The 23,130-nt window shown below is 42.1% G+C and overlaps 2 protein-coding genes and 1 long non-coding RNA gene across 4 annotated transcripts in view; 2 read left to right on the top strand and 1 right to left on the bottom strand.

Annotated features, from left to right (window-relative positions):
• Window positions 1-1,232: 1,232 nt before the first annotated feature.
• LOC118419657 (cysteine-rich PDZ-binding protein-like) lies at window positions 1,233-5,412 on the bottom strand. Of its 2 annotated transcripts, none has more exons than XM_035826160.1 (6): window positions 5,270-5,412; window positions 4,805-4,932; window positions 3,760-3,825; window positions 3,207-3,261; window positions 2,830-2,927; window positions 1,233-2,429 (listed from the first exon to the last, which is right to left on the bottom strand). In XM_035826160.1, exons 2-6 carry the CDS (start codon window positions 4,818-4,820, stop codon window positions 2,365-2,367), a joined length of 300 nt encoding a protein of 99 aa, XP_035682053.1. In that variant the 5' UTR covers window positions 4,821-4,932; window positions 5,270-5,412; the 3' UTR covers window positions 1,233-2,364. The 2 variants fall into 2 exon arrangements, with proteins under 2 accessions (XP_035682053.1, XP_035682063.1); XM_035826170.1 differs by having other exon boundaries at window positions 4,805-4,957; window positions 5,270-5,404.
• An 84-nt stretch (window positions 5,413-5,496) lies between these two features.
• Window positions 5,497-23,130, top strand: part of LOC118424726 (centrosomal protein of 164 kDa-like) — a 20,449-nt gene continuing 2,815 nt past the window's right edge. The window contains exons 1-21 of the mRNA XM_035833436.1: window positions 5,497-5,550; window positions 5,890-5,977; window positions 6,338-6,452; window positions 7,815-7,942; window positions 8,116-8,201; window positions 8,471-8,617; window positions 9,153-9,278; window positions 9,588-9,659; window positions 10,117-10,206; window positions 10,700-10,768; window positions 10,948-11,021; window positions 11,442-11,618; window positions 17,248-17,379; window positions 18,217-18,421; window positions 18,557-18,754; window positions 19,384-19,506; window positions 19,842-20,057; window positions 20,587-20,714; window positions 21,399-21,503; window positions 21,973-22,570; window positions 23,018-23,111. Coding sequence (XP_035689329.1) covers window positions 5,497-5,550; window positions 5,890-5,977; window positions 6,338-6,452; window positions 7,815-7,942; window positions 8,116-8,201; window positions 8,471-8,617; window positions 9,153-9,278; window positions 9,588-9,659; window positions 10,117-10,206; window positions 10,700-10,768; window positions 10,948-11,021; window positions 11,442-11,618; window positions 17,248-17,379; window positions 18,217-18,421; window positions 18,557-18,754; window positions 19,384-19,506; window positions 19,842-20,057; window positions 20,587-20,714; window positions 21,399-21,503; window positions 21,973-22,570; window positions 23,018-23,111 — 3,025 coding nt within the window. The remainder of the gene's footprint in view (window positions 5,551-5,889; window positions 5,978-6,337; window positions 6,453-7,814; window positions 7,943-8,115; window positions 8,202-8,470; window positions 8,618-9,152; window positions 9,279-9,587; window positions 9,660-10,116; window positions 10,207-10,699; window positions 10,769-10,947; window positions 11,022-11,441; window positions 11,619-17,247; window positions 17,380-18,216; window positions 18,422-18,556; window positions 18,755-19,383; window positions 19,507-19,841; window positions 20,058-20,586; window positions 20,715-21,398; window positions 21,504-21,972; window positions 22,571-23,017; window positions 23,112-23,130) is intronic.
• LOC118419664 lies at window positions 11,740-15,814 on the top strand. The gene is made up of 2 exons (XR_004831642.1): window positions 11,740-13,336; window positions 13,605-15,814. It is a non-coding gene; the product is annotated as an uncharacterized LOC118419664 (long non-coding RNA).

The raw sequence follows: 23,130 nt of genomic DNA, 5'->3' as shown, positions 1-23,130 counted from the left end.
CACGAAGCCTGGTAGAGGCTATCCTTGGTCCCAAGAAACAAAGTAGTCCGATCAAAACAAAACAAAAAGATATCGAGGGAGACGTTCCTTTGGACGACACAGAATCGTCGGCCCAATTGATATCAAAGCTGTTGTTTGTTTGTTTGTTTCAGATAAAAGGCTGCGTACTTCTGCGGCCAAGGAACTCGGCAACGTTAAACGTTAACGTTACCAAACCAAACGTTAGTGTTAGTGTTTTTGGCGACGCCTCAGAGGCGTGCCAAATGGTGTGTTCAGTCTGCAAATATTCTCGGAATTGTACAGGCATGTGTCCACAGGAATGCTGTACTGGTCCATAGGAATGTTTGGAATTCCAGTCAGGGAGCCAGTTTTGGGCATGGCCGCTGGAATTCCAACAGCTGGTAGAAAGTGGGTCATGCAGACTCCCTTTGGGACTAGAGGCATTTGGGCCTATAAAACTGGGGCAGTAGGCCACAGATTGATGGAATTCCAGGGTGGAGGCAGTGCATGTAAGGCAGGACCACTGGCACTCCAACCATGCAGCCATTGTTGGGCAGGGTCACTGGATTTCCAGTCAGAGGAGAAGTCTAGGATAAGGTGCTTGAATTCAAGGCAGAGATGCAGTCTTGAGTAGGGCTGTGGTAATTCAAGTTGGTGAGATGTTGCTGATGATCTGGGCAGTTCCATGACTTGCGTATTGTGTATATACTATGACTGTTTTTAATTGATGTTGTAAATATTGACCATTGTATGTACATGTATGTTATCTATGTATGAAGTCCAGGAAAATGGTAAGGAGTACATAATAATATCATATTCTAGTGGCAAATAGGAGCTAGATCTACAAATAGTGGCATCTTGAGACTATAATACAGTCTTAAGTTGCATCAGAATCCATGCAAGTCCCATCTTTATCATGAGGCCTCGGAACCAGCAACTTACAAAATATCTAGAGACCATCTTCACCATTGCCAGGCTTGTTTCACTTTTGCTTACTTGTGCATTTCATTTCTACCTCAATGATAAATGGAGGTTATATTCTTGGCAGCATCCGTGGTCATGTTTATTGTTTATTGACTCCTTTAGTTGTTGACAGTGTGTCAATTTTGTCAACAAGTAACTCATGTTTGGTGGATTGGTGTTGTGAGGTTTCACGAAAGCTGGAAATGATTTTCATCTTTTGGGGTATGTACCTTAGAGATGTAGACAATGAAATGCAAATTAGGAGTTAATTTACATAAGGAAATTCTATGATTTCTATACATGCAACATGTGTGATCTGTGGCGGATTAAAAGCAGATACATGTACCAAACATGCAACTAAGGGTCTGATTTGCTACTCTCCAAGCAAAGGTTCGGCTCCGGCTGTTGTTGATGTGTTTTTATGCATTTTTGTACCACTTTCTTTCTGTCTCGCTTTGGCCGCAAGACAAACAGAACAGTACAAAATAGAAGGCACGATAAAAATGACCAAAAAATGTCAAAAACATTCAGAGCCAAACCTCTGCTTGGAGAGTACTAATTTGTACAATCAGCACGAAAATGCCTTAATTGCATAGTGGTCAATGATGGGAATTTCACATTTGTGACGTGAATGTAAATATCACAATGCATAGATCATGTATTGTCTAACCTTCATCGACACACAGATCATGTAAATCTGGAATGCATTTGCATAATTTTTAGTGTGTAATGTGCTTCTGTTTTCCACACCACTTAGACAACACCTAATAATATCAGTATTTGTTGCTTTGAACCAAACAACAGTCATTGCGTTCTATTGTTTATTTACACATCAGTGATTTCAAGTACAGTCCAACCTGAAAGCAGAGTTCATCTCTACAATGTATATTCAAAAGCCATGTTTGGCTTCCTTGCAGTTCAAATAGATAGAGCATTAGACATCATCCAAACATTTGTACAAAAAGAATCAATAGGCAGTACAAACACAGATGAAAATTGATAAGCATGCTGACTTAGGAAAACATCCAGCACATGTTTGCTTCAATTGTCCATGTGAACAGAATGCTAGTTCTTTTCTTCACACGTGTCATCTGGTACATAATATGCAACCATGAATGTCTGGCAGCACCTCTGCACTGTACAGATTATATTCCGTGCATCTCCTCACTATTGAAATGAGATAAAATTCTGACAGGGTACATTTTGAGCATTGTACTCAAATATCTGTCTCAAACCTCTTACAATACCTGTGTATACGCATATTTGTTTGTTCATCTGTTTATATGACAGTCTAACTCCAATCTGACAGGTCTGAAGCAATGCAGCTGTCAAGATTTCTGTATCTGTCAACTATGATACAGCTCATCACCAGTTCCTTCATCAGTGTCTGCTGACTCTTGCTTATGTTGTTGATTGCCTATAGCTCGCAGTATCCAGCACTTTCTTTCCACACATGGCACAGATTCCTGTGTTCAAATGAAAGTAGATAAATTAAGAAACACTCTATTACAATGACCATTGGATAATAGGTAACAATCATATACATCAACCTTCTCCAAGCTGCCCTACCCTGTATTACACCAATACATATCTCTCTTTCAAACATTCAAATAACCTCCTTGATTCAAATTACAAAACCTAGCGACCACCCCTCCATACCAAGAATACCCCTATCCCCCACTGTGTCAGAGTCTTCAAGTTCAACTTACTGAAGTTGGAGACACAACCAGAAGAAGAATTTGGCTAAATGTTTAACCAAATTGTGACCAAGGCCACAACTACTACATATGAATCCAGTACTGGTCCTTCACTACTAATAACGCAGTGCTATCAAAAGGTGCTAATGCGAGCTGGTCTAGGTCCTACCTTTCTTGTAAGCACACCCTTGGCAATAGTGGGAGCCCTTCTGGTGTACAACTGTCTTGCAGATTCTGCACTTACGGAATTCCTGGTAGGGGGAGAACCTGCAAAGTACAGCAATAAAATGCACAAAATGATTGCGTCTCCTCAGTATCTCAGGATCTCACATAATTTGAATTAGGTAGTACATGTAAGGTAGCCTGGGTGCCATCCTATTTCTACCAGGGCTCCTTACACTCGCTAAACTAAAAAAAATAGGGTAGGCTTGTGTGTGTAAGGAGCCCCTATAGAAAAAGTTTGGTACCAAGTACATGTAAGGATATTTCAAAACAACTGTAGGTTCATATTAATTATGTTGGAGTGTATATTTGACTCATCGTCACCTGTTTTTCTTCTGGGTCAGCAACTTGTTTTCATTCACTCTCCTACCACCTCCCTCTGAAAACAGAAATAAATGCATTGTCTTCACTTATTAATGTGCAATAGAGTCATGGCCCTTTTCTCTGTCATACTGCATGCTATCACAAACATGCTTGGATTTATTCATGTTCTGACAGACCAGTGATCAGTTTTAGATGACTAGGCAGGATCCTTGGAAAGTAATACCTGTTCAACTTCAAGCAAACAGATTCCCCCAATCAATGGTGAACATTCAAGGTGAAAGGCATTCCTAGTGAGATCCACTACAGAAATTATGAATCCCTCTGATGATACAAATGTATATTGATAAGTCATGATATGCCTGGGGTGATGAATGCATTTGGCTTTGACTGGACTGTCTGTGGACATGGAACTACTATAATTTTATAAATAAAATTTAAATGCAGTATTAATGTTCGTAGTGGTTTTATGTTCCATCACTTTTGTGATAACTGCTTCACTGCTAATTCACGTTAAATCTTGTAATAAATCAAATCAATAAATTATTAAATGTACCAGTTGTGTTTCTTGCTCCATCTTTCCAGGGATCTGGAGTGATGACCTTACCCAATTTCTTCTGGCCTATAACAAAATATATGCCATGAGAAAAATTGTTGCTGGGAGATAAAAGTACCATATTATGATAGTACTTAGTCCTGGAGATTCTGTATGGGTGGACATCTCTGCTTCTATCTTCTACAGGTGAGGAAGTAAGGAAGCAGAAACGTCCACCCGTACTGTACAAATATTATGTATGGGTATGATATAGCCTCAACAGGCTATCACCACACTGAGTGTGCCAATAGCCTAAACAGGCTATCGACACACTCAGTGTGTCAATAGCCTGTTGAGGCTATCGACACACTGGGTGTGTCGATAGCCTCGCTCATGATATAGAGTCTCCAGGACTACATAGAGTAGAGTAGAGCTCTTCTGGTAACACTAGGAGTAAAGCCACTTAATTGCACACCCAATTTGCCGGCGAATTCCGTGCAATTATCTGGCGTGTCGGTAATGCGAAGTTACTCAGTTGACTGCCAGGGGATTTGGGGATTCCGTGCAATTGACCGAAGTGTGGGTTTATCCGACGTGCAATTAACTGGCTCCTACTGTACTAGGAACGTCCAAGCCACTCTTCAATATCAGGTTACTGTCATTACAGGTAACTGAGGGTCATGCAGAGCTCTGTAGTCGTAATACACACTGTGTTGTCGCATATGGTTATCCAGACTGTCTTGGAATTGAAACAGTTTATGCTTTAACCAGTGCTAAGCCATGCCCTTTAAATGCACCATAAAGGCTTTGGAGTCACTGTTTTCTTCTTGGCCTTATTAACTCGGAAAGGAAAAGTCGGAGTGATCATGATGCCCTGATGCCAAATAAAAGTACACCCCCCTCCCCTAAACGAGTCCCCTAAACCAACCAAAGACACACACATATACGCAAATTCTTCGCTTTGGATGCTGAAATTTACGGGTTCAAGGTAGTGAAACCTGTAACATTATTCCTCTCTAAAGCACGAGCAAAACATACACGACGACATAACACCGTTCAAACTTACACTTTTCGCAAACCATAATGTTTTCGATTGACTGATTGTTGTCGTCCTCCTGGATCGTAGCTCGTCCAAGCTGTGGTCTCACACCGAAGTATCAGTCGTGACAAAACGCACAAGGGGTCCATCCGTTACTGGTGTCGAAAGGAGGCAGACGTTCTAAGTAGTCATTTAAAATGATATCAGCTAAAAAAAATATTGTGTTCGCAAATTGAGAAATGCTCATCAATATTATTATATATATTATCAATATTAATATATCATTTTATTTCTATTGAATTTGCAACAACTTGCCAACAAGACAATGCTGTTATAAATGACGTTTCCCTGTTTTTCCGATATCAAATCTCGATTTATTGCGTTAAATTTCTACGTCACAACGAAATGTCTTTCTTTCGTCCACAATTTCGCATATCTTTTATTAACGAAACCATCTTTCATACGTTTAATTTACTTTTATATGCGGCTAACCTTGTCATCCTGGTGCTCTGACACATTGAAACGCCGGTATGAGTCTTAGGGTAAGCGTCAAACACAAACGGAAGGTGATATAGAGCAGCGGCCGTCACCTCGTCTTCTGGTGCGTCGTTCAAAGTGCGATTTCTGTCCACAGCAACAACGCGTCGTGGACATTGTGAGGTATGGAGGAATGACACTGAGCTACGTTGGTAGGAAGACGGTACCAGGTCACGTCGAAAATGATGGTGCAGCGCAACAAGCGGCATCTGAAGCGTCACGACAACATCAACACAGTTCGAACCTGAGAAGTCCACCGACAACGAGAGGTCTCGCCACTTCACCTTCACGCAGGGTAGAGGATACAGATTAGCCACGAGAAAATATTAGCCTATGATCACAGTCGGTAAGTGTTACTGTTAGTACATTTATAATCCCCGCATTTGAGAAATATACACGAAAAATTAGCGAAAATGTGGGCGTCAAGATCTTGCCCCCCTCCCACCTTAGAAGACGTTAACTTCATAATTTGTCCATTTAAATCAGTAATAAGAATAACGTAAAATCTTTATTGTTACGCAATCTGTGCATGATAGATTATCGTCTTTTTTTGCACGTTCTCCTTGTCCACTCAGCTGAAGGCCGAACCTGCGACCATGATGATCAATGACCAGTTGATCCTTGAGGAGGAATATGATGAGACCTACGAGCCGACGGAGGAAGGTGAGAATTGGGCCTTTTTTGCAACCCTCCTACCTATATAACTGGTGACTCTCTTGGAATCAATCACATGATATGAAGACGGGAATTCATGAAGCATTTTCAAGTCGATTACTAGGACTTATAACTTCTTTGATGGTCATTCATGATCAAATTATGATTATGGAAGCAACACTAGAAATGTTTAAATTATCGTATTTTCTTTACCTTTACCTTGAACCACAGCCAGTAGATATCCTCCTTATTTTCCCACATCTAAATTGACTCAAAATTCTAGTAGCTCTGCTCTTGCTGCTCTGCTCTCCATAATTATGTTGAATGTACTATCACCAACAAGTCTAATGTATACTAAATTCTGCACAGAAATCCGTGAGTATGCACTGGAGGTTTTGGGACTCCAGCTGCCCAAAGATCAAGACTTGCTGTGGGTCGCCCGAGAAGGGATCAACGCTCCACTTCCTGATGACTGGAAACCATGGTATGGCAATAACCAAGGACATTTTATGATGTCCTCTCTATATTTATTTATTTATGTATTTATTAAGATTCTCCAAAATACAGTAGAGGGTATGGCGGAACAGGTGTTTCTTGGTAGAAGACGGTTTTTCAATTCAAAGCCAACATAACAAAATCATAACAAAATGATACATCAAGTTATAATACATATTAGGGCTGGGTACCGGTACAGAAAATTCAGGTCCAGGTCCGGTTCAGGTCCAGGGGATCAGGTCCAGGTCCGGACCTGAACCTGGACCTGATTCAGTATGACTCATACTAATGGTCCATTTCACTATAAAGAAATCTGTTTGGTGGAGTATTAGACTTACACTGGCTTTTTAAAATTCTACAATGCTAACTGCACCTGTACGATTGGCTGTAAAACTTGGTAGAAATTACTATAAACTCTACTCTACTTCACTCTTGTTATTTTCTTCCACCTGCAAGCGCCAAAACGTGTGAATGCCTGATGAAATAATCTGTTAATTTTCTAATCGGTCCAACATCCGGTCCACCTAATTTTTTCAGGTCCGGTTTTTCTGGACCGGTCCAATAAGAAAAAACGGTTTTGTACCGGTACGCTGTACCGATACCCAGCCCTAATACATATAGATACAATATAAGAACAAATAGCGTAGATCAACGTAAAGCTCAAATCAAGGTAAATCAGTGTTGTGAATACAATTACTGAAACAAATCCTTTACCTTGACAACAAATGCCTTGTACTAGTAAAAGGTTTACACTGTACCACAGACTGCAAACAAGAGAGATTTATCAATATTGTTTTTATTAGGACCAGGAAATTGTGATTTCATCCAATTTTGATGGTCTTATTCAAATCACATTTTGTTGTCTTGCTTAACCATAACATGTTTTTTGGCCATTGTTGCCCAACCCATTTTCTACATATGACAATGAGCCTGCCTAACTAGTGCATTGAGGTGAATGTCGCTATAACAGTTCGATGTCACTGATCCATAATGGAGGGTCTGCATGGGGGGTCCCGACAACGATTTACACTGAATTCAGAAGAAACCCCTACGTTTTTACGCTAAATCAAGGAAGGCAATTACGTAGATAAGATTATTTTCCCTACGAATTACAGGAAATGAAATGGGCTGCCTACGCCTTACGTAAAAGAGCATGCAGACCCTCATAATGATGTATCACAAATATCAGGAGATCCAAAGGCAGTAATGATCATTTTAAGAGGGAAATGCAACATATTAGATGACATTGGTTAATTGTAATTTATGAAAACCAGCATCAACAAAACCAGTTTAGCGTGCAGTTATAGGTACTAGTATCATAATTATATCATATTAAATTTTTGTCCAACAGTCAAGATGGCAATGGCGATATCTACTACTTCAACTTTTCCACTGGAGACAGTGTGTGGGATCATCCGTGTGATGAGTACTACCGCAAGATGGTACAGGAAGAAAGGGACAAGAAAAAACTGGGAGGAGGTAATCACAAATGTCCCATACTTCGTATGATTGTGATCTGATCATACTAGTACTTTCTGGCAAAAACATTGGGATGTAATTTGTGTTGGTTGAATTCAAATTCCAATGTACTACATTTACAGGTGAAGTAATTGTGGACGTATTTACTGTATGATGTGTTTTGCATATTTCAGGTTCATCTGGTAAAAAGCCAGGAAAGAAGAAAAGGGACAAGAAGGAGAAGGGGGGAACCTCTCCAGCATTGAAGGCACAAACACAGGTATATAATCGATTAAAGGCCTTAATTGCACCTTTATTGAATTTTTCTACAGAACTTAGGTGTATAAAATAAGGAAGTAGGTTTTGTACAACCTTATACAGTTCATTTTTCTCTATGGTAACTTAATATAACTTAAAATAGTAATATACAGGAATCTTGCAGATATTGATCAACCATTGTGATACATTTATTTGTATGCTGCACAATTACTGGTATTATAGCTCTGTGATACAAGAGGATTTTCACATCATCCCCTGTATGTTTCCTAGGGACTTGGTCTACTGAAGGGTGAGCCCACCAGCCCCCTGGGGACCCTGGGACCATTGACCGGCTCTTTGGGCAGCACTGGTCGGTCAGGAGGGCTCGGCGGTCTGGCCCCCCTGAAAACTGAGCCTTTGTCACCGCTGGGTTCACTGGTCAGTTTAATCATTAACTTTTTTCTCACCTTGTTTAAACTTCTCAAGGCCTGGCAACACTAGGTTGAACATGTAAATGGAAATGTTGTTATAAAGTACATTGTATAGCTCAGAATGTTGAAAGTTATGAAATTTAAAAGAACCATCATATATATATATATATCATGTAGCTGATCACACAATTAATGACAGGACATAAGAAGTAACTGTACCTGTCTCGATTCTTGATAAAACACCATTGACTTTAGTGTGACAAAAAGCATGACTATTGTACAACTAGATTTTGTACCTCTACTCTAGTCTACAGACCATGTTGAGTTTGAAGGAGACTGACAGGGTTATGCCTAACTATCACAGGGCGATTTTTTAGATAAGATGCTAAAAGTTGATTGATTGTGCCACCAGGAGACTAAAACTTAAAAGCCTGTTGAGTCAGCATGACAGTTGTTTTTGTGCTGCCCCTACAGCTTAACCAGCCTACAGCTGACTAAAAAGCTATGGGACTGATGATGATAATGTTGATTGTGCATTCTAGCGAGGAGGCCCCGGCAGCCTGGGCATGGACATGTCCCGAGGCTTGGGCGGAAGCCTGAACAGGTCAGGGGGTATCGGGGAGGGGATCAACCTCTTAACAAGTCTCAACCGGGACGATGACAGTGAGGTGAGAGCTGTGTTTGTTTGTTTGTTTGTTTGTTTATTAAGGAGTATGCAGGAAAGAGCATTTCAGAGGGTCAAGATTTAAAAATTTTCCTTGGGGAGTATGCCCCCAGACCCCTTTAGATCATCAATTTCCATTCAAAATCCAGGGGATGGAAAAAAATTCAGGCTGGCCATCAAGCCCCCTCATCTACGTGCAAGCACGTCTAACCCCCAAGGGATGGGGAACAACAGACGTTAAACTGGATAGTGAGTGTGTGAGTGCTAAAACACTTGTACAGAAGATGTACATTGTTAAACTTCTAATTCACAGAGCTCAGCCGGTCTTGGCAAGGGTAAACAGTTCAACCTGGATGACCTTGACATTGGGAATCTCGGTTACGAGGTAGGAATTTCGAGTCTTCTGTCCCTGACCTTTAGGCAATTTCTTTGAAGACCATTGTCTATTAACGCTAGTTCTCCTTAATTTAGGGGGTAACCTATATCCATTTTTTTTTAAACAGGGCACTAAGGGCACTTAGAGACGGTGTATTTGTAATTTCAAACTACAACACGTTTATGTATTTTAAAAATTGCAGTTTGAAACCATCGCCGTCGACTTGATATCGTTTTTTTTAAACAATGGATATAGGTTACCCTGCGGATAAAGGTGAACTAGCATACATCTTGTGTTTACCAAACTTAGATGATATGCAAGTTAGATCTATTCAGATGGTTAAATATGTTTTGTATCTGACACACATTTGTGTTAGTGTACACAGGTATCTGTATAGCTTGAAAATGAAATGAAATGAAATTTGTAATATGCCTATTATGTGAGGAAATCTTTACCTGTTTTGCAGTCTTCAGAAGGTAGTGAGAAGCTGGAGGACAGGCGGATGCTGGGAGGTTCGTCTGAGGAGTCTGATGATGATGATGATGGGAAAGATGTGGTAGGTTGAAGTTGCCACTGTGCTTCAGGATTGTTGACAGTGTTCTCACCAGGGTTTTATCACAGCATAGGGGGCATCTTTGATAGTGCAGCAAAGCCACGTGGTGCGTGATGCAGGCGTGAGCATTGTCAGGTTTCTGGGGGATGATCCTTCTCTTGAAAATTTCTAGATATATAACCCTCAGAAACACTGTTTTGCTGCATTTTGGGGGCCAAATTTAGTGAAATAGAAGCAAACTTTTGTTACAAAACAACAGAAAAAGTCCCCTTTGCTGGTTGAAACACAGCGTAGAGACCCAAATCACAGTGTAGGGGATCCAAATCACAGCATAGGGGCCACATACATTTGTATGCTGAAAAGGACTGGTGAAAACACTGGTTGAATATTGGGCTTTTGTCTGACAGTCATTTTGATGGCCAGTTTTTTTTTTCAACGATACAAAAACCTTTCTGTAGTTCAAATGGTAAAAACATGAGATTTTGTTCTTGTGCAGGATTTTGGCATCCCTAATCCACTTGACAACATGAACAGGTCCATGAAGTCAGGATCCTCCATGTCTCCTGTGAGTCTTCATTTTACACATACATTTTACACCCTCAATTTTTAAATGTTGTTCAAGATTCTTTTTATATACTAGTATAACTTATTATGATACACAAGGTCAGTTTTAGCTAAAATGCATCACAACAGTCTCAGTGATAACATTGTTCTTTTCTATTCTCTGTTTCCCCATACGAGCAGGATGCAGTATTAAGACCATCTTTTGAACTAGAGAAGCACCAGGAAAGTCCCAAATCTTCAGTACCAACTGATAGGTAGGTGCAAAAATCTGAATTACATTATTACGCATGACATTTTTACCTGACATATTGCTGGTGAAAGTACATGTAAATTGCAATCAGGAAAGCAAAGAAACAGGATAGAACCACTCACTCATGTAATTTGTGTAAAAGCCTGATTTTGTGAAATGTTCTGGATGGTATAAATCAAATCACTTTCGACTATGCGTTCACTTGATGTTGATGCTACTTCTGAACTTGCTTTTTGAACTGAATTGTTTGCAAATCCCAATAAACCAACAAACAAACAATACTATTTAGGTTTTGTACTTAGGTGATGAGACAAAACTGAAAGGAAATGCTATTCCTTCTTGAAAGGACATTTGGTAAGTTTGTTTATTTTTCCCATTTTGACAAGACTGTGACTGAAACTGAAACATGTGCCTTGGTTTTTAGGATACGGAAAGTACCTGCTTTACAAATAAAAGATGATGAGGATGATGAAGTTGAGAAGGCCAGAATGGCTCTACTGGAACAAAAGGAAGAAACACTAGAAAAGCTACGAGAGAAAGTAAAAGAAGAGGAAGAGAAGGAGAGGGTTAGACTCAACCAGGAGAAAGAAATGAACCTCAGGTACGTGTCTGTGATCAATTATCAGATTGTATTTGCTTTTATGTCATACCTGTGACGCGAAAATGTTCGATACGGGTGTTCCGGACCGGCTGATAACTTTCCGTACGGCCCGGGCTTATACCTCATTGACTCGACCTTGTTCAGGGAGAGTACAATATGCAGTATTCCTGGGAATCGCTAGATGGTGCACACATACAAAGAAAAGAAAAGCAAAGCATGATGGGACCTCACGTGATGACGCCCCTTCCCAATCATCATTTCCTTTTGTGCTTCGCGCAAGGTGCACGCATCGAGTTTGCTCCGGTACGATCCGGTAGTGACTCAGTTTTTCGTTGTTGGAATCAAGTGGTGGAGCTGCGGGCTACGAGAAGAACCACTTTCGGCGCACCATGCCGCCGATTGGGTAAGCCCCTATCGGCCGGCTACTATCGTCGCAGCAGGCCGTAAGACCGGGAAGGGTGAAAAGCCCCTATCGGCGGGCTACTATCGGTACTGGCGGTCGAGCTTAGCGCTCAAGGCTTGCCAGGCGCTGGGAAGGACCAAAAGGCCCTTTCGGCGCAACATGCACGGGAAGAATTGGCCAAGCATGCCGTAGAACCTGGAGGTTATCGGCGAGGCTACGTATACAGACGGCCGTCATACCTTGTGCCTTACACGGAGCTGGCATTATCGGCGCACCAGGCCGAAAAACCTGGAGGATAGCGCAGCCACAGACGGCCGCTATGGCCATGGTGCCCGAGGTTGAGGCACTGGCCCTTTCGGTGCAGCAGGCACGGAGAATTGAGGTAATACCCCACGTTCTTTGCGCCAGGTGACGCTAAAGATTCGAGAACGGTGGAAGACTGTTCTCGCGGCTCCATCCATATTCAGAAGGAGCGGCAGCCGCCGTGCCACGTGGGCCGGTCGGGGTAATCGACATCTCAATGGAACTGTAAGTAGATTACGGGCTCCGGTCGCTCCGTTATGGTTGCTCGGATAAGCTTCCATGTTGAACACGCTGTTAGGCATGTTGCCGTTGCATTCTACGCTCGTCAAGGAGGAGCGTCCAGCAGTTTTCCCCATAATTTAAAGTCGTTTTATGAGCGGTTGACTTAGGAAAGACGTCAATCGGCACAGAAAGGGGCCTCCCCTTCTTCTTCTGCTGACTATGATACGTCGCAGTTGTCTGACAAGAGAAGCTCCAGGTGAATAAAATATTGGGAGCTTATGTTAAAGCTTGTCCCTGAGGGAAGCTTTTTTATGGCAATAAAGTTATCAATTACTTAGCCATACTAGAAATGTGTGTCCGTAATTAGCATTATCATGGAGAATGCTCCACAAAGACAATTGACGAAATTGAATTCGTCTGGGACGTTGTGTGACTGGTCACGCACGTAGTTAATACACATGTATGTTCAACGTCTGGCTCTTTGTTGTTACTTAGACAACAAGATTTAACATGTTCATGTTGACGAGTCTAACATGTTTTTGGTAGTCTTGATAGAATATTGTTCTATACGAGGAACACGTGCCCTTTCTAATAAACCATTGTTATGCAAACAATGCAAACATTGCGAATGCTGTCGGCAAATGGTCGGCGGTATTCCTCCGAACTCCGCTCACTCAGGATTGACCGTCCCGGGCGTGGTTGCGGAGCATTCTTATGATTCTACTTCTTCCTGGTAAGTATGTTCCAGAAGATGGGAAGAAGGAGCTCTGTGTGCTTCACGGAACTTCAGGTAACATTATTGTGTTTACCTACTTACTACGGTTAAAACGATTGTTTACCTTTTTGCTGTTCGGCACGGCCTTATCACAAGAGCCGACAATGGAGTTTTGTTGTGTTCATTATAGTGCAAACAGGCAATATAGTCTGAACATGGCGGACACTTGTCAGTTATACACTGTTTAGCCTTGCGTCCACATCGCTCGGCTTGGAAGTATCCTCATCATTCTTAGCATGTTGGTGTTTGACACCGGAACGTTGTCTTCTTCCTGTTGTTTTAGGATGAAGAAAATATTAACCACGTTCTTTAACTGGTTGATTAACTATTATATGCCGACCATCTGAGCATTTGTATACAGTTGCTCGCCACGTGCTCGTCCTGGACTGGCGGGGATGCCCAGTCACCAGAGCAGGGGCTATTGAGTAGCCAATCAGGTAACTTATCCTTGATCCAATCAAGGACACTACCGTTCGAATATTGTGGACGCTCAATACCTCGTATGCAGGTGTGAAACCTGTTATTCTTACCAGTAGACTTACGGTCCTAGTTACCGAATCCACAAGCACTTAGTCGGATGTTTATAAATACCGATGGCTAATGTTGTATCAGAAGTGCGATTCTTGTTTAAATCGCTAGAGGACCCCATTAAAGGGTCAAAAGGTCATTGGAACGTGCTGGTAACATTTTGGCCGCCATAATTTACGTTCCAGGCTCAGCTATAGACCAGTGTTTTTACACGTTTTACGTTATCGGGAACATCACATTGGTTGAATCCGACTGAAAGTCCATTATCAGCGTAACGTTCAGTGGTGTCATGGGTTTTTAAAAGCAACCCGCCTTTTATCTTGTCGGCATGAACGCCCCCCGATGTTCCATTCATAATTTTCGGGAAATCGGTGGCCCTGTTTTTGAGGAGGGGCCTCGAGTACGCAATTCAGCCGCCTTACATTAACTTAGCTACCTTTCTGGCTGCTAATTTTACACTAGTAGTTAATTGGTTACGTGTACAGCGGTAATCTGAAGTCAAGGGGCAAAACGCCTTGCTACATGTACCATCATGAACGGTGAACTTCAAGTTTCGGAACTCTTGTTCTGAATTGGCGCCGCTGCCCGAGCTTGATACGTCTCCACAACTATCGCTAATATGGTTGAGTTGTGCGGAGAAATTGTGCAGACAATTTTGCTTACATTTACATTATGTTTTGTTCATGTTTTGTGGCTTATTATTAGCGTTAAGCTACTGCTGGCGCTTCTACGGACGGAAAAAGTCCGTCGCCCTTCTTCTTCACATGGTGTTGAAGTAGCACAATGTGTTCCTTTTAAGTTCACAGGTAACTTACAACAGAGTTGTAGAACATGTTACACATAACCATGATCAAAACTGATCATGGCAGACATTGCAGAGAAGATCAATTTAATTATCTTGTGCAGTCTTTGCACACAGACTAACGTTTAATAGACGTTGTTGCATTGTTACCATCTGGGTTTTTATCATACTATCCAGCTGGTCAGTATTCTGAAGCATATGTGGTGTGATCAATATGATGAGATATGTGATCAATATGATGAGACAGGTGATGTGATCAATATGATGAGACATGTGATGTGATCAATATGATGAGGCATATGATGTGATCAATATGATGAGACATATGATGTGATCAATATGATGAGATATGTGATGTGATCAATATGATGGCACGTGATGGGATTAATACGATGAAACTGGTGATGTTTTTCATACTATGTCAACCCTTATAGTCTTGCTGGTGTCTGCAACATGACGAAGGCCCACAATGTGCCTTGTCCTTCAGTACTACTATTGATGTCAGTTGATATTGACATATTGCAAGTACTTCTTGCTATTAATGTTTCTTAGTGAAATATACAAGTTCACACGTTAAGGGTGGAACTGTACTCATGTGTGAGTGTAAAAAGTTCACTGTTAAATTAGGTGTTGGGGAACAATGTAAGTTACCAGACACCTTTCTGAACTTCACTATCCCAAGCTTCCGGTAGGTGATTGGTGACAAGTGAGCCATGCAATTTAGGCTCACAAGGCTGGCTTCTGGCAGCCTGCAATCCACTTGACTGGAAACATTAAAATGTGGTGTTGAGTTACCAAAATTGGTACTCACTTCGATTGTATTTGTAAAGATTGCCTTTACCACAGATGAGGCTCCTACTTGTTACAAGTTCAGTATGTTGTTACACACGTTATGGGGATTCCGGAGGAATCTAACACAGTTGACTTCATGTTTTGCATGAACCACACCAATTCAAATGTATTATTGGTATGTTGGTACTCTTTGGTTTATTTAGAGCCACAGTTAGCTTGAATTTCAGCTATTGTTTCCTGTGGTCGATACACTGTAGATGGCTTGGGCGCTCTTATATTAGCCCAGTCGTTCAACACATGCATGCTATACATTGCCTTACCTTACATTGTACCCGTTACAATTGTTGTGCAATAAACATTGATTTGTTTTATTGTTATAGGCTGTTCTTTCACGAGGATCAGCCACTTCATCTAATGTCTAATGTCTAATGAAGGGAAACAAGAGGTTGTGTTTTTCTCCTCAAAGGTCACTTGAGGATGTCTCCTTCCCCTTGGGAAAAGGGGGGGGGGGGGTAAGTTGACGGGACTGGACAATGTTTACCAAGTCCTAAGGATTAATGCTTTTTCAGTGTTTGTTCATCAGGCACTCAGTGTTATCTAACAGTTATTCTGGTAGGACATTAGGTCACGAGAACTGACCTTCTTAGACTATAACTGATACTTCAGTTGATACCTGTGCTGTCCAGATACAGCTTTGGAGTCTGCATATTGTACTCTCCCTGAACAAGGTCGAGTCAATGAGGTATAATTGGGGGTTATGCTAAGATGTACTTACCATCTACAGTATAATCTGAATTATACCTCATACGAGACCTTGTTCAGGTATATCTTCCCACCCTCAGTAACTTATGTTCAGCTGCAGGGATTTAGTGAACATTACCCACCCATGGACAGCACAGACTTATTTATCTACTCTCGCACTCAGTCAATGATGATTGGGAAGGGGCGTCATCACGTGAGGTCCCATCATGCTTTGCTTTTCTTTTCTTTGTATGTGTGCACCATCTAGCGATTCCCAGGAATACTGCATATTGTACTCTCCCTGAACAAGGTCTCGTATGAGGTATAATTCAGATTATACTGTAGATGGTAAGTACATCTTAGCATAACCCCCAATTACCCCCATTCGAATAAATCAAACTGTTTCGAGTGGACCGAGTACGGCACCATCGAAAGTTCGAATACCTGATACGGACGTTGGAACATTACTGTTGCAACGCTTTTTTTTTCGAGGGCACCAAATTTGTTCAACTTCTGGCGCATTTTGCATCAAAACATGGGTTTTCTCAGGTGGGTATGACATAAATACGATCCGACCCGCGGTCGGGCTGATACTTTGTGTGATACGGAATACACCGTGTTGTATTCTATATTTACAAAATGTTTGCTTCCAATATCCACTGTAGCAAAAAAAAAAGTGAAAGTGACCTGTAACCAGTTAAGCTCACTGAAGAGCTAGTCTTCCACTGGTCGTGACAGAGAGGACAGACGCTATGTACAGTATCTACAGGTTCATTGTGCTGGGGAAATTCCCCTAGCTCTTTACGACAAGCACAATGAACAGTGGACCACGGCTTAACGTTCCGTCCTAAGGACTGCAACCCTTTCTGGTAGCGTGCATGTCGGGTGAGCGACACAGCCGGAATCGAACTAATGGCTTCTAGATCCAGAGGCAGGGCCGCTAACCATTGGATTATGCCTCACCTCACCTGCACACTACAGCTAATAGCAGGTGTACAATATTTACAAGAAATGAAAGGCTTGTTAGTACACTTACAGTAACAAAGCTATTTCAATGTTGTAGATCTTTAAGGCTAAAGATAAAAGAGGAAACCACCAATGAGGAGGCTGCTCTGAAGGAAGGTCAGCAGGATGCGCTGCAGAAGCTCCGCAGCCAACTGGAACGCGAGAAGGAAGAGGAAGAAAACAAGATTAGGTATCTGCGGTCTTTTATTTTGTGCTGTCCTCTCTCAACATGTGTTCTTAACCAGGGCTCGAAATACTGGGTGCATGTGCACCCTGGTGCACCCAAAACTGTAGACTGTGCACCCATTTGTTTTCTGTGGGTGCACCAGTGCACCCAAATACAGGGCTCGAAATACTGGGTGCATGTGCACCCTGGTGCACCCAAAACTGTAGACTGTGCACCCATTTGTTTTCTGTGGGTGCACAAATACACCCAAATAGGTTTATGTACTATGTAAAGATATCTAAGTATACAAAAATGTTTTGGTGCTCCCAATTTTTTAAGCTTGGGTACATCAGTACACCTAACCCAAGAAATGAATTTTAAGCTCTGTTAACTGGGTTGTGGCCTCCCCAGATGTCTTTGAAATCACTGTACACTCATTGCACGCAACAGATGTGGAAAAATCTCTGCTGTTAGAACTTGGATGATTTTTTGCAGCAAATGAAGACTCAACATGTAACGCTAGTTCACCTTAATGCGAGGGTGACCTATATCCGTTGTTTCTTAAAAAAGCATATTTAGGGATATGAAGTCGATGGATGGTGTTTTAAAATTGCAACAGTTTGAAAATATTTCAAATTTGAAACCACAGTCTGCAGACTTAATCCTCCTAAATGTGCTGTTTTTAAAGACAACGATTGAACGAATAAAGGTCATGTATAAAGGTGAACCAGCGTTACAAGACTCTTTCTTATAGAAAAAATGCTATCACTTTACTTTCATGCTAAGACTCTTTGTTGTTTTATTGAGACCTGAAGGTGTAAAATGGAAGATAAAATCCACGTTGTACCTCTTGCATCTTAGGAAAGAGTCAAAGACTGCACTGGATAAGTTGCGCAGTGAAATGGCCAAATTGGAGGCCGAGGAGGAAACTAAGAAGCAGGAGGCTGTGAAGAAGGCTGAGGAAGAAGAGGAGAAAGCTGCTGAGCAGGAGAGGGCCAGGTTAAAGCAGAAACATGACAAAGAACTACAGCAGTACAAAACACAGCTGGAAGAAGAGCTGGACCAGGTGGGAGGTTTTCATTGTTTGTGTATGAGCAATGATGTATGTATGTGTGTGTGTGTGTGTGTGTGTGTGTGATAACCCCCCATAGGAAATTTCTTGGCACTGCCTCTGTTGCATCGCTTTGGTCCTTCTCTTCAGATGTTAGATGAAATCAAGGCTGAACATGAGGAAACAGCCTCCCAGAGGAGGAGAGAGGTGGAGGAGGAGCATGACCAGGCCATGGAGGAGCTGGTTCGACAGGAGAGGGAGCTGCAGCAGGAGAGAACCCAGAGGGAGGAGCAGGTGCAGAAGGCAGCAGGGACCAGGCAGCAGGCTGTGGAGGACTATGAACATGAGGTGAATCAGTGGTACATGTTATACTATAGACCAGGGCTCTAGCCAGCGTCCGTTTTTCCGTCAATTGACGGAAATTTGCTGCTTGTGATGGAAATATTTTAAAACCAATCCTTGACGGACAAAAATCCTTGGTGAAAGCTACAGGCGGCTTGGGAACGCTGTCCATAGTCAGAAAGCCACACACTGTTTGTTTTGCTATTGTTATAATTGGGTGTCAGCGCCCTTTCGCATATGATAATCTCATTAAAAACCCATTTTTCAAGGTCTCAGTGTAGTCCTTCTAACTCCTGGAATATTGCATTCTACTAACTTTGATTGCAATCTTGACAACGGCAAGACGTAACTTGTACTAAATAGTTATTCATATAAAAATTGTATTCCAAAACATCAGCGTGGCATCTTATTTTCTCTCAATGTTTACTTGTGTCATAGCAAAAATTAATTTTCGCGAAAATGGGAATTGCCTGACGGATAAAGATTTTGAGCTGGCTAGAGGCCTGCTATAGACACCTCTGTAGTTCAGAAATGAAACACATTAATATGAATTAATTATAATACAGTACAAGCTGTTGTCATTGATAAAACATGAAACATCTTGACAGTGTCTTGTTTGTTTTGATGTTGTCTAGTTGAGTGATGTTCTCGAAGAGAGGAGAGCAGAACTTGAACAGAAGCATCAGAAGGAAATGGACAGACTGAAGGAGGCACATCAAAAGAGGATGGCTAATCTACAACAGGAACATAAAGAGAAAGTAAGTGGTAGAAAGAGGAAGTAAGTCATGATAACAAGTCATATGTAGCTTTATGTCATGGGTTTAGATGCACATTCATTAACAGATACAACTCTCACAACAAGATTGAATCAAGAAAAGCACAAATAAGGCACCTAAACCTGTCTGACAAAGTTTTTGTTAATGTGACAATGTCGTCGTGTAACTAAGAGTCCACAAAATTTTGAAACTTTATTTCCAATCAACTTTGCAGCCCTGACACCTGACAACATGTGGGCTGAACTCACAACACTTAGGCACCAGTCATGTTTGGAGTGATCCACATTGACACCCCACTGCTATATTTGTCCATGTAGGAGCAAAAAGAAAAGTCTTCCCTTGAGAAAAAGCTGGAGGCAGATCTTCAGAAACTTGCCAAAGAAAATGAGAAGAGGTTGTCAGAACTTGAGGGTGACAAGAAGACCAAGAACAAACAGATGGAGAACTGGCAGGGAGAAATCAAGCGGATGGAAGAAAAGCTGGACAAGAGGAAGAAGGAACTTCAGCAGGCCAACAAAGATCTGGATAAGGAGGTCAGAAAACTTTTTTCATACACTGCCAGGTGAACTTTGCTGAAATTTGCATCTCCTCAAAACCTTTACCCCTCTTTTTATCCTCTCATCTTAGCTCTGGAGTTGCTTCCATCCGCACTTAATACTAAAAAATTCATACAACTGCCAGGAGACCTAGCCATGGTGATTTACAGGCGAGACAGGGACTGCCACACAATCTACAACAACCAATGCACCAGCACACCCAGCTGAATGATTGGCACCATCAAATAAAGGTTCAAACAAAAAATCCCTATGCACTTGAAAGTTGCAAGTTGTGAGAAAGGCCGCTTATTCCTTGTTCTACAGGAGGAAGAGCTGCAGACAAAGAGACGAGACCTGAATCAGAAAAGGAAGTCTCTGGGACAGGATTTTAGCAATAACGAACAACCAATGCACCAGCACACCCAGCTGAATGATTGGCACCATCAAATAAAGGTTCAAACAAAAAATCCCTATGCACTTGAAAGTTGCAAGTTGTGAGAAAGGCCGCTTATTCCTTGTTCTACAGGAGGAAGAGCTGCAGACAAAGAGACGAGACCTGAATCAGAAAAGGAAGTCTCTGGGACAGGATTTTAGCAATAACGAGTCGACTGAGCTGGCCTCACAGGAGAGAGAAGACATACAGAGATTACTCAGGTGAGGTGGAAGACGCTCATTTTCTAAGATTCTGACTAATGATAAACATGGAAAAAAAATTTTCTAATTCTAAACCTGGCAAAAAATGGAAGGGCAGGAGAAGTATATGGCTGCTGTCGACAATTTTGTGATTGTAGAATGGAACAGTTATTCTATAACGCTACTTCACCTTAATCCTTGGCTAACCTATATCCGTTGTTTTTAAAAACAATGTATTGAGGGACATCAAGTCGACAAACGGTGGTTTCAGATTGCGATTCATTTTTTTTTGAGATTCATATTCCACTATTTTCAAAACGTTGCAGTTTGAAACCCTGAATACCCTGCTTTTAAAAGCAACAGATATAGGTTACATGGTGGATGAAGGTGGAACTTGTAATCACCAAGCACAGTAGGGGCATCTTCTCTGGATAGTTTTAAAGAACACTTACAGATAGATGTGCAGAAGTTAGGTGTGACGGATCGTTCAGTGTAATATAACCAGCTGCTGCCGCACCGCGTGCCTGCGAAGCTGGTGTGTTATGCCGAAGGGCGGTTATGCCGGCTATATAGATACAGATACAGGTACAGAAGGTGAACTAGCGTTACTGGTATGTTTGTGGTGCATTGGAAATAATTTGCACAGACTGGTCATTCTCATTGTTCCACATTTTGAGTAACTAAACACAGTAAACTTGTCTGCAGAAAGGAGCAGAAGGAACTGGAGAAGGCTGAGAAGGCCAGGAGAGAGCTGGAGAGGGAGATCCAGAGACTGAAGCAGAGCAGGGACCACCATGAAGGACAGCTCAAGTTGGTCTCTTTCCTTGTCATTGTAATGTTTTCAACAGAAATACCCTTTGGCCTAGCTTAATACCTCAACCTTCAGAAGGGCCATCGCCTACTGTGGACCCAACATCTGGAACAGTCGACCACCAGACCAATGCACAGCCCCAACTCCCACCTTTAAGAGACTCTTAAAGTATCAGAAAGGGCCAAAATGAATGGACTCGAATCATGTCTTTCGCTATTATTGGTTTTGTACCATATATGTAAAATTGTGTATATAGGCTTATAAGACTCATTAGGACTTTAAACTGTATTTCTGTTATATACGTTGTCTGACCCTTGCCTCTTCCCTCATGACCTCAATGAAAAGCGGCCTGCAGGCCAATTTGAGCTTTCATGAATAAACAAAGGTTCAAACAAACAATGATTTTGACCAGATGAGGGCTGATGCATACACATTGTTTACAATCTGGGTGTTCTTTTTTTTCACCAGGGACTTGAAGAAGAAGATAAAAGAGAGTGGTTCCGAATACCAGAGATTACAAGCGAGTATCGGTGAGCTGAAGGATGGAGACCTGTCGGGGGAGCCCAGAACAAACGGTGTCCATCCTGAGCCAACGGAGGAGCCTGCTGACGACCCACCCGCAACCCAACGTGACAGGGCGTCTCTGAGGAGTCTACTGGATGGCTGGTCCTCTGATGACCAAAGGGGAGACAAGGAGGATGACAGAGCATACAGGGGGACAAGAAGAAGGAGACAGGAGAGCGAACGGATTAGAGCTGACAGCGACATCGATGACGAGTCCTTCACTGCGTACAGAAACCCCAGACAGGACTGGATCAGAGACTTGCATGACTCCGCCATGCTGGATAACTTCAGTGACAACAACAGCATGCACCAGTGGGACAGGAACCTGCGAGCGCTGAACAGGGAAGCGGACTCCATCCAGGCAGCAAAGGAGTTCCTGCTGAAACAGAAGTCATCGCTGCAGAAGCAGCAGGCAGGGCTGAAGGTGGCCAAGCAAGAGTGGCGCAGAGACATGGTCAACCAGATAGGAGCGGCATCGCCAGCCACGTCCATGCTACTACAGGTAGATAAGACGTTTTTTTTCTTGTTGGACCGGTACGGAAAAAGAGGAACTGAAAAAATTCAGTGGAACGGACGTTGGATCGATTAGAAAATTAACAGATTATATTGGCTCTACGGTGGCAAGCGTTTACGTGTTTTGCGGCTTATTGGTCCAAGTAAATAACAGGAGTGAAGTCGACTTAGTAGAGGAGAGTTGATAGTCATTTTTACTGAGTTTTTACAGTCAAACTTGGTCTAACTTAATAACTTAACAGAGGCAGTTAGGGTTGTTTACGTAAAGATAGTATATTCCACTAAGCATATTCCATTGTAGCAAGATGGACCATTGTTTTGAGTATCGCCCATTCACAAACGATTAGGTCCAGGTTCAGATCTGGACCTGGACCTGATCCTGTAAGGTTTGGCAATGTGAATGGGAAAATGATGAAGAGTGACATTCCCTCTCCAGGACGTGAAGGAAAACCTGGAGCATGAAGCCAAGGATCTGGACCAGGCCTTCATGAGCATGGGAGCCTGCCAGCGCCTGCTGCTAGAGAAGGAGCGCAAGGAACTGAAGGACAC

The sequence above is a fragment of the Branchiostoma floridae genome, chromosome 1 (assembly GCF_000003815.2).
Source record: "Branchiostoma floridae strain S238N-H82 chromosome 1, Bfl_VNyyK, whole genome shotgun sequence".
NCBI classification, from domain to species: domain Eukaryota; kingdom Metazoa; phylum Chordata; class Leptocardii; order Amphioxiformes; family Branchiostomatidae; genus Branchiostoma; species Branchiostoma floridae.
Note: the sequence above shows the minus strand (reverse complement) of the source record. Positions and strands in the feature narration are given on the sequence as shown.

Excerpts from the sequence above, each read along its gene's own strand:
- LOC118419657 (XM_035826160.1), bottom strand. Across the intron at positions 2,928-3,206 it reads CTGACCCAGAAGAAAAACAG|GTTCTCCCCCTACCAGGAAT; the intron begins GTGACGATGAGT and ends TGTACTTTGCAG. Across the intron at positions 2,430-2,829 it reads AGGGTGTGCTTACAAGAAAG|GAATCTGTGCCATGTGTGGA; the intron begins GTAGGACCTAGA and ends ATTTGAACACAG.